The sequence below is a fragment of the Diaphorina citri genome, unplaced genomic scaffold (assembly GCF_000475195.1).
Source record: "Diaphorina citri unplaced genomic scaffold, Diaci psyllid genome assembly version 1.1 scaffold2011, whole genome shotgun sequence".
Lineage (NCBI taxonomy): Eukaryota > Metazoa > Arthropoda > Insecta > Hemiptera > Psyllidae > Diaphorina > Diaphorina citri.
This window is the reverse complement of record NW_007379437.1, coordinates 31685-42271: the sequence shown is the minus strand read 5'-3', so window position 1 is coordinate 42271 and position 10587 is coordinate 31685. Positions and strand designations below refer to the sequence as shown.

General features: G+C 37.9%; 5 protein-coding genes across 5 annotated transcripts; all 5 read right to left on the bottom strand.

Moving 5' to 3' along the window:
* Positions 1 to 914: 914 nt before the first annotated feature.
* On the bottom strand, positions 915 to 1812 carry LOC113471019. The gene is made up of 2 exons (XM_026829858.1): positions 1434 to 1812; positions 915 to 1345 (listed from the first exon to the last, which is right to left on the bottom strand). The coding sequence occupies exons 1-2, from the start codon at positions 1556 to 1558 to the stop codon at positions 1045 to 1047; spliced, it is 426 nt and encodes a 141-aa protein (XP_026685659.1). The 5' UTR covers positions 1559 to 1812; the 3' UTR covers positions 915 to 1044.
* On the bottom strand, positions 1662 to 2855 carry LOC103517939. The gene is made up of 2 exons (XM_026829863.1): positions 2322 to 2855; positions 1662 to 1778 (listed from the first exon to the last, which is right to left on the bottom strand). The coding sequence occupies exons 1-2, from the start codon at positions 2853 to 2855 to the stop codon at positions 1662 to 1664; spliced, it is 651 nt and encodes a 216-aa protein (XP_026685664.1).
* Positions 2856 to 3239: 384 nt separating this feature from the next.
* Positions 3240 to 4826, bottom strand: LOC113471018 (piggyBac transposable element-derived protein 3-like). The gene is made up of 2 exons (XM_026829857.1): positions 3933 to 4826; positions 3240 to 3726 (listed from the first exon to the last, which is right to left on the bottom strand). The coding sequence occupies exon 1, from the start codon at positions 4548 to 4550 to the stop codon at positions 3990 to 3992; it is 561 nt and encodes a 186-aa protein (XP_026685658.1). The 5' UTR covers positions 4551 to 4826; the 3' UTR covers positions 3240 to 3726; positions 3933 to 3989.
* A 2097-nt stretch (positions 4827 to 6923) lies between these two features.
* On the bottom strand, positions 6924 to 8207 carry LOC103517938 (piggyBac transposable element-derived protein 3-like). Its single transcript, XM_008482984.1, has one exon. The coding sequence runs from the start codon at positions 8205 to 8207 to the stop codon at positions 6924 to 6926; it is 1284 nt and encodes a 427-aa protein (XP_008481206.1).
* A 40-nt stretch (positions 8208 to 8247) lies between these two features.
* LOC113471023 lies at positions 8248 to 9545 on the bottom strand. The gene is made up of 3 exons (XM_026829862.1): positions 8862 to 9545; positions 8449 to 8564; positions 8248 to 8335 (listed from the first exon to the last, which is right to left on the bottom strand). The coding sequence occupies exons 1-3, from the start codon at positions 8994 to 8996 to the stop codon at positions 8248 to 8250; spliced, it is 339 nt and encodes a 112-aa protein (XP_026685663.1). The 5' UTR covers positions 8997 to 9545.
* Positions 9546 to 10587: the final 1042 nt, after the last annotated feature.

Sequence of the window (10587 nt, the reverse complement as noted above, 5' to 3'; positions counted from 1 at the left end):
AACAACAACAACAACAACAACAACAACAACAACAACAACAACAACAACAACAACAACAACAACAACAACAACATGTATTACAGGAGATTTATTTCTGTGGAAGGTTATTACTTTGCATTTGTTTACATTAGGTCCCATACAGTTTATTTGACACCATATAAACAGAGAATTGAGAGAACTTTGAAGATGAATTGTGTCCTGGGAACTATTTACAATTTGTCCTATTTTCTTGTCATCAGCGTAAAGCCAGTATTCAGAAAATAAATAATGGTGAATGTCATTTATGTACAAATCAAACACTAACCCACTCAAATGTCCACCTTGAGGACAACCAGATAACACATTGAATGGATCAGATTTTTGGTTACTACTTGATAACTCCTGAGAACAAGTGCAATTATCACCATTATGATTTGTTTTAATTCTTGTGGTTAGAGAAATACCTACTTTCTCTCCAGAAGTTATTTGCTCTTTTTAAGACATTGTCCATGAAGTGGTAATCATAGTGAACTTCAAGAATTTTCATGTTCTTTGTTTCTTTGAAGTCTGGCTGAGCAACTACAAACAAACCTTTAACTTTGTTGAAAAACAACATCTGCAGCATGATCTGCGCCGCATACTTTGCAGATGGTTTTTTCATGGTACTGTCAAAGTACTTTTTGAAAGTTTCCTCAGAAATGGGGCATTTAATTTCCACCACTGAATCTCCCATCACTCCATCAGGTGATGCCCCAAAAATGGGGTACTCCCTATTCAAGGCCAGACCAACATGATTTTTTTTTTACTTTTTCCAGCTCTGCACAAACCAGTGGCTCCAGCATCCGACCTCTTTCCATTGCATGGTTGTTTTTGACCTTTTGAGCCCCAAGTATTTGGCTGACCAGCACCAGATCCCTGGGCAACTGTGCCGCATACTTTGCAGATGGTTTTTTCATGGTACTGTCAAAGTACTTTTTGAAAGTTTCCTCAGAAATGGGGCATTTAATTTCCACCACTGAATCTCCCATCACTCCATCAGGTGATGCCCCAAAAATGGGGTACTCCCTATTCAAGGCCAGACCAACATGATTTTTTTTTAACTTTTTCCAGCTCTGCACAAACCAGTGGCTCCAGCATCCGACCTCTTTCCATTGCATGGTTGTTTTTGACCTTTTGAGCCCCAAGTATTTGGCTGACCAGCACCAGATCCCTGGGCAACCACCTACTAGCTTCGTAAATTTTAGAAGCTGTTACTCTTCCATACCTAAGGTCATGCCACAATGGTGATGATGTCTGGCCTTGTGTTTTCTTTAGACACTCAGCAATGCTGAAGCTCTGCATTGCTGTGTTGCAGAACCGTATGAAACTATCATACGCATCAGTGGTGTTGCTGGCCCCAGGGTTGTAAATCAGCCACTCAACAATAAGTTTATGAATGGATAGACCGTATGAAACTATCATACGCATCAGTGGTGTTGCTGGCCCCAGGGTTGTAAATCAGCCACTCAACAATAAGTTTATGAATGGATAGAGATCCACCAAACCCTTTTTGAGAGTATAGCATACTCCTTGGATACATTTCCTTCCAAAAAGTTGAGGAAGTTTGATAATCCAAAGCTGTCTACCTGTGTCAGGGGCACAGATTTACCCATCTCTGCTGCTACCGTGCTACTGGAAGAATATTAGAGCTGACACTTGAAAGGTGTGATTTCTTCCAATAGCATTCTACAGATGTTACGGGGGATCATTGCTTCTTCTGTGTAACCATGTGACAAAAGCCACAGCATGTTTACCACCTCCTGTGAACAAAAAGGAAACATATTTCATTTAATTAAATATATCGCCAGATTTAAGTTATATTTCTCCTACCATAATGGCGGAACCATGATTTCATGTGACACATGAATCTGTCCGCAAAAGGTTAACAGGTGGGATGTGGGTTAATAAAAAAGACAGTATTTTTCATGAGATTTGAAAAGGTAGGAACATTACTCACCTTTGCCTCCTACCTTCCTTTATTTCGTTTGATTTTAGATGATTTGATCTTTATGTTTTCTAGTTTTCTTCCAAATCTTCCAATTTTTAATCCAAAATCAAATTTTAAATTCAAAAACTTTTTGCTTTGCATTTGCATTTTTTTTTTTTTTTTCCAAAGTTGTAAATTTCCCGCTCTTTTCCTTGCCACAGAGAGCTTTTCTTTTACCTCTGTGCCTTAGGTGTATTGTAGCAATTTATTTAGAAAGAAGAAAAAGATGTTCGTAGTCATTTTGGATTGACGTTATCTGTGTTTTCACGAACATCTTTTTCTTCTTTCTAAATAATTTGCTACATTGTTTTTGGGCATCTTTATAGGCTTTGGTGGTAGTTTCATTTTTGCCTGCTTGTAGCCATTCTCTCCTTTTATGAATTGTCTGGTTTACTAGATCTTGGCATTCATTGTCAAACCATTTCTTCTTGGCTTTGGTCCGGCTGGGTAGACACTTCTCCCCTGCTGCCAGGATCACCTCCTTAATGTTGTTCCAGGTTACGTTGCAGTCTTCTTCATCATTGCGTTCTAAGGCTTGAAATCTATTTTCCACCTCCACACAGTATCTAATTACCTCGCTCGGAGATTGCAGCTTTTCTAGATCTGGTTTCTTGATGTATCCTCTTTTGAGTTTTTGGGTGGTTCTTAGTTTTGCTTTAACAGTGGCTATTACAAGGTTGTGGTCTGATCCTATCTCAGCACCTCTGAAAGCTCGAATGTCACTAATGGTTGACCTGTGCCTGTTACTGATGAGGATGTGGTCGATTTGGTTGGATGTTCTACCATCTCTGGAATTCCATGTCTCTTTATGTGCTGATTTGTGTGGGAAGGTAGTCGATCTGACATTCATGCTTGTTGAAATTGCAAAATTTACCAGTCTAATCCCGTTGTCTGTGCTGGTGTCATGCAGGCTCTCAGTTCCAATTGTCGGGTGAAAAATCTCCTCTTTGCCAATTTTTGCATTAAAATCCCCCAGGAGGATCTTTATATCATGATTTGGGATTGAGCTCCAGGCATCTGAAAGATCATCGTAGAAGCAGTCTTTGATAGCATCTTCTTTTTCGTTGGTTGGGGCATAAGCGTTCACAATCGACAGGTTGAACCATCTTGCTTTTATTCTGATGTAGCATATTCTCTCATTTACCGGATTGAAGGCAAGTACACTAGATAGAATGTCACTTCTCACACAAAAGGCTGTTCCGTATTCATGTGTTCCTGTTTCCTTTCCGAACTTAAGACCCAAGCAATAACTACTCGATGGATTTTTACCAAATTTAGATAAGTTGTACAAAATGATCACTAAAATTCATCTAAAAAAAAAACGAAAGATGTAGCTCATCTGGAACAGTGTTTATTTTGAGGTCCTCCACAGAGGTTGGTAGCCAGGGCAGTCAAATTGAAAAATACTTTGTCATTTCAGAAAACTAGATTTTTTATTGAACTTCAAGAAAACAGTAGAGCAATAGTTGACAAAAAGCAACAAAAAAACTATAGGTACAAAAAACTACAACTATATGTATAAAACAAACTTAATAAAATAGGTTTTTTTTATATATATAAATTCAATTATGAATAGCCAGGAAATTGAATTGTTATTTTCCATTGGATAGGTATTGTCCTACTCTCTTTGGTGATAAGAAAGGAAACAGTTGTTGGTAATACAAAGATACACTTTGCATTTAACACACATTATTTTGGTTTTCCCTTTGCAGTTAGGGAGCCTACATTTTGAATGATATTTGTTTTAATTTTAATTGTGTTAAGCATAAATGCTTGTCACAAATGTCGTTCCCTGCTTAATGCACTACGCTAAAATTTTGACTTGACTTGGACTCGAACCACCAACCTCCAGATCCGAAGTCCACCACGCTAACCACTGCACCACTGAGGTTGGCCAGTTTTGGTTTTCCCTTTGCAGTTAGGGAGCCTACATTTTGAATGATATTTTTCTCCATCTTTGTGTCTTGGCAGATGGCCAAACCCATCATATTTCAACTCGTTGCAAGCCTGAGGCACAACTTTTCTTCTTTTCTTTCTCTGTGACTCTTTCAGTTTCATCTTCATCTTCAGTGTTTGAATCAATGATTCCTCCAGAAGAACGAGTGACTGGAGTGCTTGTGGCAGAGAATGCAAGGAGTTTGGCAACTCGAAATCTGTATTCTAATAGGGACAGTCTCTCATTTCTTGGAACATCTCTTGCATTGATATCTCTTCGGTACGTCAGCCAACAGTTTACAATGACCAGGTCCACAAAATGGTTGAACACTCTGACTGGCCATTTCCTAGTTCTAATATAGCTTCTATAATATGCTATCAATCGATCATGGAGGTCAATGCCCCCCATGTTCTTGTTGTACATTTTTATAGCACATGGTTGAGTCACTTCAATTCTTCTTTTTTGTTCTTGTGACCATCTTGTGCAACTAGTTGCTGCTTGACTTCCTACATTTGTTGACATGACTAAAACTGATTTATTGTCCTTCCATTTCAAGACTGCTACTTTATCTTTATCATCCACGACTTCTGAGGTATCACCCCTTTTCATTTGTTTATCAGATTTGAGTTTCTTCACAGCTTCCCCTGTCCTGTCACTTCTCACTGTACCTGTTAGATAGATGTTTTTTTTTCCAACAGAACTTCTGTACACTTCAAACTGGTGAAATATCTATCAGTGTAAACTACACATGTGTTTTTCTGGTCCACAGTTTCACAAAGTTTTGTAACAATTCCAGCTCCCAAACCCATGGTTTTCATTACATCATCAGGGAGAAATCCTTTTCCAGTGTACACATGAAAATCAAGAATCAAACCATCTGGGGACGCCATTACAAGTGAAATATGGATAGAAACCAAGCGTTTACCATATGTAGGAATTTTCGTTCCATTAGCTGCGAAAAGACACACATCTGCTATATTTCCCCTGTCTTTAATTATGTTAGCAGGAATTACAGAAACATCGGCCCCACTGTCTATAAGGAATTTCACTTGTGAAATATGATCGATTATAAAAAGGCGGTTACCTTTAGCATGACACTCACAACTGTTAAATGTAAGAAGATAGAATGAGAACAAAATTGGGGTTACAGAAACATCGACCCCACTGTCTATAAGGAATTTCACTTGTGAAATATGATCGATTATAAAAAGGCGGTTACCTTTAGCATGACAGTCACAACTGTTAAATGTAAGAAGATAGAATGAGAACAAAATTGGGGCAAAATAGAAAATTATGTGGGGTTCCAGGATCATTTAAAGGTGGGATTCCAGGATCATTTATAGGTGAGGTTCCAGGATCATTTAAATTTAAAGGTGGTGAGACTCAAACTGATACTCAAGTGTTCATGCCACAAGTCCTCTATTCAACGGAATTTTTTTTCAAGCATCACTTGAGTAGGTATCAGATTGAGTGTCAGTGACAGTTGTATCCTCTTAAGAACTTAAGACCCAAGCAATAACTACTCGATGGATTTTTACCAAATTTAGATAAGTTGTACAAAATGATCACTAAAATTCATCTAAAAACAAGCGGGGCCCGTCCCTCCGGGAATTTTTCGATCTTGGTTAAGGAAAATCAATATTTATGTACCTACCTATTTTATTTAATATTCATTTTATTATTATTCTTGATTTGATTTTTTGGTTTTACTTTTATGTAATGATTTAAAATCAAGACTAGAGCCCGTTCTCCCTTTATTCCCAATATAATGTTCAAGTCACCCATCCATTTATTGGCCTTGCTCGGCGTAGCTTAACATAGATGACGCTAAAACCGGTCTTAAATGATCGACTGAAGTGTTATCTAAAACTTTCTCGCTTTGAGTTCACAGGTCGTCGCGACAAATTTCGAGATCAAAGCTCATTTGCACGATGGTTGCTCGCACATATTAATATGTGGTTCAAGACAAGCCAAATAAACTTGGCTGAAGACCATCAACCCCCGGCCTTAGCTAAGCCATTAACAACAACAAAAACACCACCAACAACAACGACACCACCACCAGTTAGATCTCTCTGAGAGAAATAAGTAGGTAGGAACTTGTTTGACCATGAGATGTAGGCTGATATTATAAAACTGTCACTGAGACTCAAACTGATACTCAAGTGTTCATGCCACAAGTCCTCTATTCAACGGAATTTTTTTTCAAGCATCACTTGAGTAGGTATCAGATTGAGTGTCAGTGACAGTTGTATCCTCTTAAGAACTTAAGACCCAAGCAATAACTACTCGATGGATTTTTACCAAATTTAGATAAGTTGTACAAAATGATCACTAAAATTCATCTAAAAAAAAAACGAAAGATGTAGCTCATCTGGAACAGTGTTTATTTTGAGCTCCTCCACAGAGGTCTTTGGTAGCCAGGGCAGTCAAATTGAAAAATACTTTGTCATTTCAGAAAACTAGATTTTTTATTGAACTTCAAGAAAACAGTAGAGCAATAGTTGACAAAAAGCAACAAAAAAACTATAGGTACAAAAAACTACAACTATATGTATAAAACAAACTTAATAAAATAGGTTTTTTTTATATATATAAATTCAATTATGAATAGCCAGGAAATTGAATTGTTATTTTCCATTGGATAGGTATTGTCCTACTCTCTTTGGTGATAAGAAAGGAAACAGTTGTTGTTAATACAAAGATACACTTTGCATTTAACACACATTTTTTTTTTTTTTTTTAATTTTAATTGTGTTAAGCATAAATGCTTGTCACAAATGTCGTTCCCTGCTTAATGCACTACGCTAAATTTTTGACTTGACTTGGACTCGAACCACCAACCTCCAGATCCGAAGTCCACCACGCTAACCACTGCACCACTGAGGTTGGCCAGTTTTGGTTTTCCCTTTGCAGTTAGGGAGCCTACATTTTGAATGATATTTGTCTCCATCTTTGTGTCTTGGCAGATGGCCAAACCCATCATATTTCAACTCGTTGCAAGCCTGAGGCACAACTTTTCTTCTTTTCTTTCTCTGTGACTCTTTCAGTTTCATCTTCATCTTCAGTGTTTGAATCAATGATTCCTCCAGAAGAACGAGTGACTGGAGTGCTTGTGGCAGAGAATGCAAGGAGTTTGGCAACTCGAAATCTGTATTCTAATAGGGACAGTCTCTCATTTCTTGGAACATCTCTTGCATTGATATCTCTTCGGTACGTCAGCCAACAGTTTACAATGACCAGGTCCACAAAATGGTTGAACACTCTGACTGGCCATTTCCTAGTTCTAATATAGCTTCTATAATATGCTATCAATCGATCATGGAGGTCAATGCCCCCCATGTTCTTGTTGTACATTTTTATAGCACATGGTTGAGTCACTTCAATTCTTCTTTTTTGTTCTTGTGACCATCTTGTGCAACTAGTTGCTGCTTGACTTCCTACATTTGTTGACATGACTAAAACTGATTTATTGTCCTTCCATTTCAAGACTGCTACTTTATCTTTATCATCCACGACTTCTGAGGTATCACCCCTTTTCATTTGTTTATCAGATTTGAGTTTCTTCACAGCTTCCCCTGTCCTGTCACTTCTCACTGTACCTGTTAGATAGATGTTTTTTTCCAACAGAACTTCTGCACACTTCAAACTGGTGAAATATCTATCAGTGTAAACTACACATGTGTTTTTCTGGTCCACAGTTTCACAAAGTTTTGTAACAATTCCAGCTCCCAAACCCATGGTTTTCATTACATCATCAGGGAGAAATCCTTTTCCAGTGTACACATGAAAATCAAGAATCAAACCATCTGGGGACGCCATTACAAAATTCTTCAGCCCCAGTGGGTTGGGCTTGGATGGCATGAATGTTCTCATATCACACTTTCCTGCAAAAGGGATCATTTGTTCGTCAATAGCTAGGTGACTAGACCTGGGTAAAGTTAGACACTTGTTTCTTACTGCTGTAATTAGTGGTTGAACTTTCCACAGCTTATTTGAAGTCTGATCTGCTAAATTGTTTACAAAATGAATATTGTTCCTTATTTCATAGTACCTATTACGTGGCATTATTTCTGATACAATACCAATGTTGATTTCCCGGCACCAATACAATCTGGCCTGAGGTAGTCTCAAACAACCCATGAGAATTTCAACTGCTACAAACTTTAATATTTCCTCAGGTGTGCAGTGGAGAGTCTCGTGTTTTGAGGAATTTTGACAGTGGTAGATGTTGGTTTTTTCTGATACAACTTCCCAGAAGTCCATGTCCAAGTATTGTAGAAACAACTCTCTTAGTCCAGGAAAATCAATGGTTGGCAGGGCATCTGGATCTGGAGTAAAGACCTAATTTGGGCAGGCAAATCTTTGCCTCGCCGTGTGCTGAGATAGTCCATCTGAAACAGAAACAAAGTGTATTTTTATTAGAACTTTGCTATTTTAAACATATCATAATGGAGGTTCTTATTATTACTAGTTCATTGGGGGGGGGGGGTCTTCTTTTTTTTACCTTTTCATTTGGGGCTTCACAAGAAGATCCAATCTTGCCTGACGCTTGGTATGTTTCTCATGACAACCCTTGTAACTAGGCTTGGGAAATATGTTGTGGATGCAGTGAAACTTTTTCTGTAACATAATGAGAGAGAGAGAGAAAGAGAAAAGATTACTAAAAGCTACAAAAGGATACATAACAATCCTGAAGAGTTTAAACAATGAAGCATTGTCTTTTGATGCAAAACCAACAAGGGAACTTGTCAAAAGCACACCTGTTCACAAGCAATAATCACAGGATTAGCATTTCCATGTTTCCATGATAAATTAAAGATCACAGAAAATATTTTTTGAAATTATTTTGAAATAATCACAGGATTGATTTTTCTATGATTTATTAATGAACTTCAGCCATGGGCAAAAAAAACTCACCTTGAAAATGATTTTCTCTGAATTCTCTCCATAGGTCTTGGAAACTCGAAAAGTTGTTTGAGCACTGTCCTCAAATTCAGTCTTCCATCTTAAAGCTTCTTCCTTGGTTTGACCTTCTTTCCTCAGCACAAACATGAAAGAACCCGGTTCCTCTTCGCCTTGATGACTACACCTTTTGTGGAGGATGGTAGTAGATTAGATATCTGAAAGGGAACAGAGCATTTTATATTAAATAGCAGTTTTGCTGGCCAGGGGCTTGCTTCCTGTTTTTAGCATGTTAGATTATTCACTAAAATAGTTGTTGTTAACGTCCTCAATGACTTCACTCTGTATTCAATAAAAATAGAAATTCTATATTCTAGACAATTTTATCAGCCAAAGTTTGTTGAGGGCTTTGAGTTTTTCTGGCTAAATTTCTACACTGAACCCCCTGGATTTGCTCCCCGAGAGCTAGCTTCCTGTTTTTACCATGTTTGGCCTAATCTAGAAAGTTGTGGGCATTCAAACACACACACACACACTAGGTAATTGTTTTATAATATAGACTAGCAGCTACACTGCTAGGCGTGGCCAAGGCATGGCCATGCTGTGTGATATACTTACAAAAAACAACATTTTCATGTGAGCAACATTTTTGTGTGTAGTGTACTTCTAATCTGGTCCACATATGGTCCAAGTTGTATTCTAGCCAATTTTATCAACCAAAATTTGTCGATAATGGTTTTGAGTTTTCCTGTCTATCTTCTTCTCATTTGTCTTTTCAATCTCTTCAATCTTTTTCTTCAAGTCAGTCTTCTTCTCCTCAGTCTTTTCAATCTTTTTCTTCTCGTCAGTCTTCTTCTTCTCATTTGTCTTTTCAATCTCTTCAATCCTTTTCTTCAAGTCAGTCTTCTTCTCCTTAGTCTTTTCAATCTCTTCAATCTTTTTCTTCATGTCAGTCTTCTTCTTCTCATTTGTCTCTTCAATAGCTTAGCTTAACCTATGTGATGTGCACACGGACCAAAATGCAAAAATCAAAGACTTCAAAGAGTGAACAGAGACGGGTACAATTTACATGAATATAAACACTGACTTGACGACAGCAAACTAAAAACCTGTACTTTCTATGAGTAAATAGAAAAGTATCACAGTGGAAAATGAAAGAATCACAGTGGAAAAAGTCAGAAGAATTACTTCTGACTTCTAACCAAAGTCAAAATTCTAACAAAGAAATATCGGGAGTACCGGGAGGCGGGAATAAGGTAGGCTGTGATTTGTTTGTCAATTCATCTTGAGTAAGTTTATGCAACTCTTTGTTAAATGACATGAATATAGGGAGAGATGCTGGACCCATATGGTGGAGCAAGAGACTGACTTTCCGTTCATTGTCTTCTTTGTCCAGACCTAAATGACATGAATATAGGGAGAGATGCTGGACCCATATGGTGGAGCAAGAGACTGACTTTCCGTTCATTGTCTTCTTTGTCCAGACCAGCAGCCTTCATGAATATTGCAAAGTGCAGCTTCCATCTTTTCCACTCGTCATCAAGGTTTGAAGCCTTTAGATTGAACACCGCTAGTTGCGAATTGTACTGCTTCTGGATCTGTATGATCGAGCTTTCGTTTGCACCATCAAGACCTTTAGTCTTGACTTTCTTGTCCTGGTCTCCAAGTGAGCAAATGACATTTTTGAACTTTTCTCGGTTCTTCTACAGTTTTGGTGATTTGGAGTTTGGACACTACTTGA

Coding starts and splice junctions, on each gene's coding strand:
- LOC113471019 (XM_026829858.1), bottom strand. CDS start 1,558: ATGTATCCAAGGAGTATGCTATACTCTCAAAAAGGGTTTGGTGGATCT. Junction 1,346..1,433: donor ACCACTGATGCGTATGATAG/TTTCATACGGTC, acceptor TGCGTATGATAG/TTTCATACGGTTCTGCAACA.
- LOC103517939 (XM_026829863.1), bottom strand. CDS start 2,855: ATGAATGTCAGATCGACTACCTTCCCACACAAATCAGCACATAAAGAG. Junction 1,779..2,321: donor CCACCAAAGCCTATAAAGAT/GCCCAAAAACAA, acceptor TTTTGTTCACAG/GAGGTGGTAAACATGCTGTG.
- LOC113471018 (XM_026829857.1), bottom strand. CDS start 4,550: ATGAAAAGGGGTGATACCTCAGAAGTCGTGGATGATAAAGATAAAGTA.
- LOC103517938 (XM_008482984.1), bottom strand. CDS start 8,207: ATGGACTTCTGGGAAGTTGTATCAGAAAAAACCAACATCTACCACTGT.
- LOC113471023 (XM_026829862.1), bottom strand. CDS start 8,996: ATGTTTGTGCTGAGGAAAGAAGGTCAAACCAAGGAAGAAGCTTTAAGA. Junction 8,565..8,861: donor CAGAGAAAATCATTTTCAAG/GTGAGTTTTTTT, acceptor ATTATGTTACAG/AAAAAGTTTCACTGCATCCA. Junction 8,336..8,448: donor GTGAAGCCCCAAATGAAAAG/GTAAAAAAAAGA, acceptor TTTCTGTTTCAG/ATGGACTATCTCAGCACACG.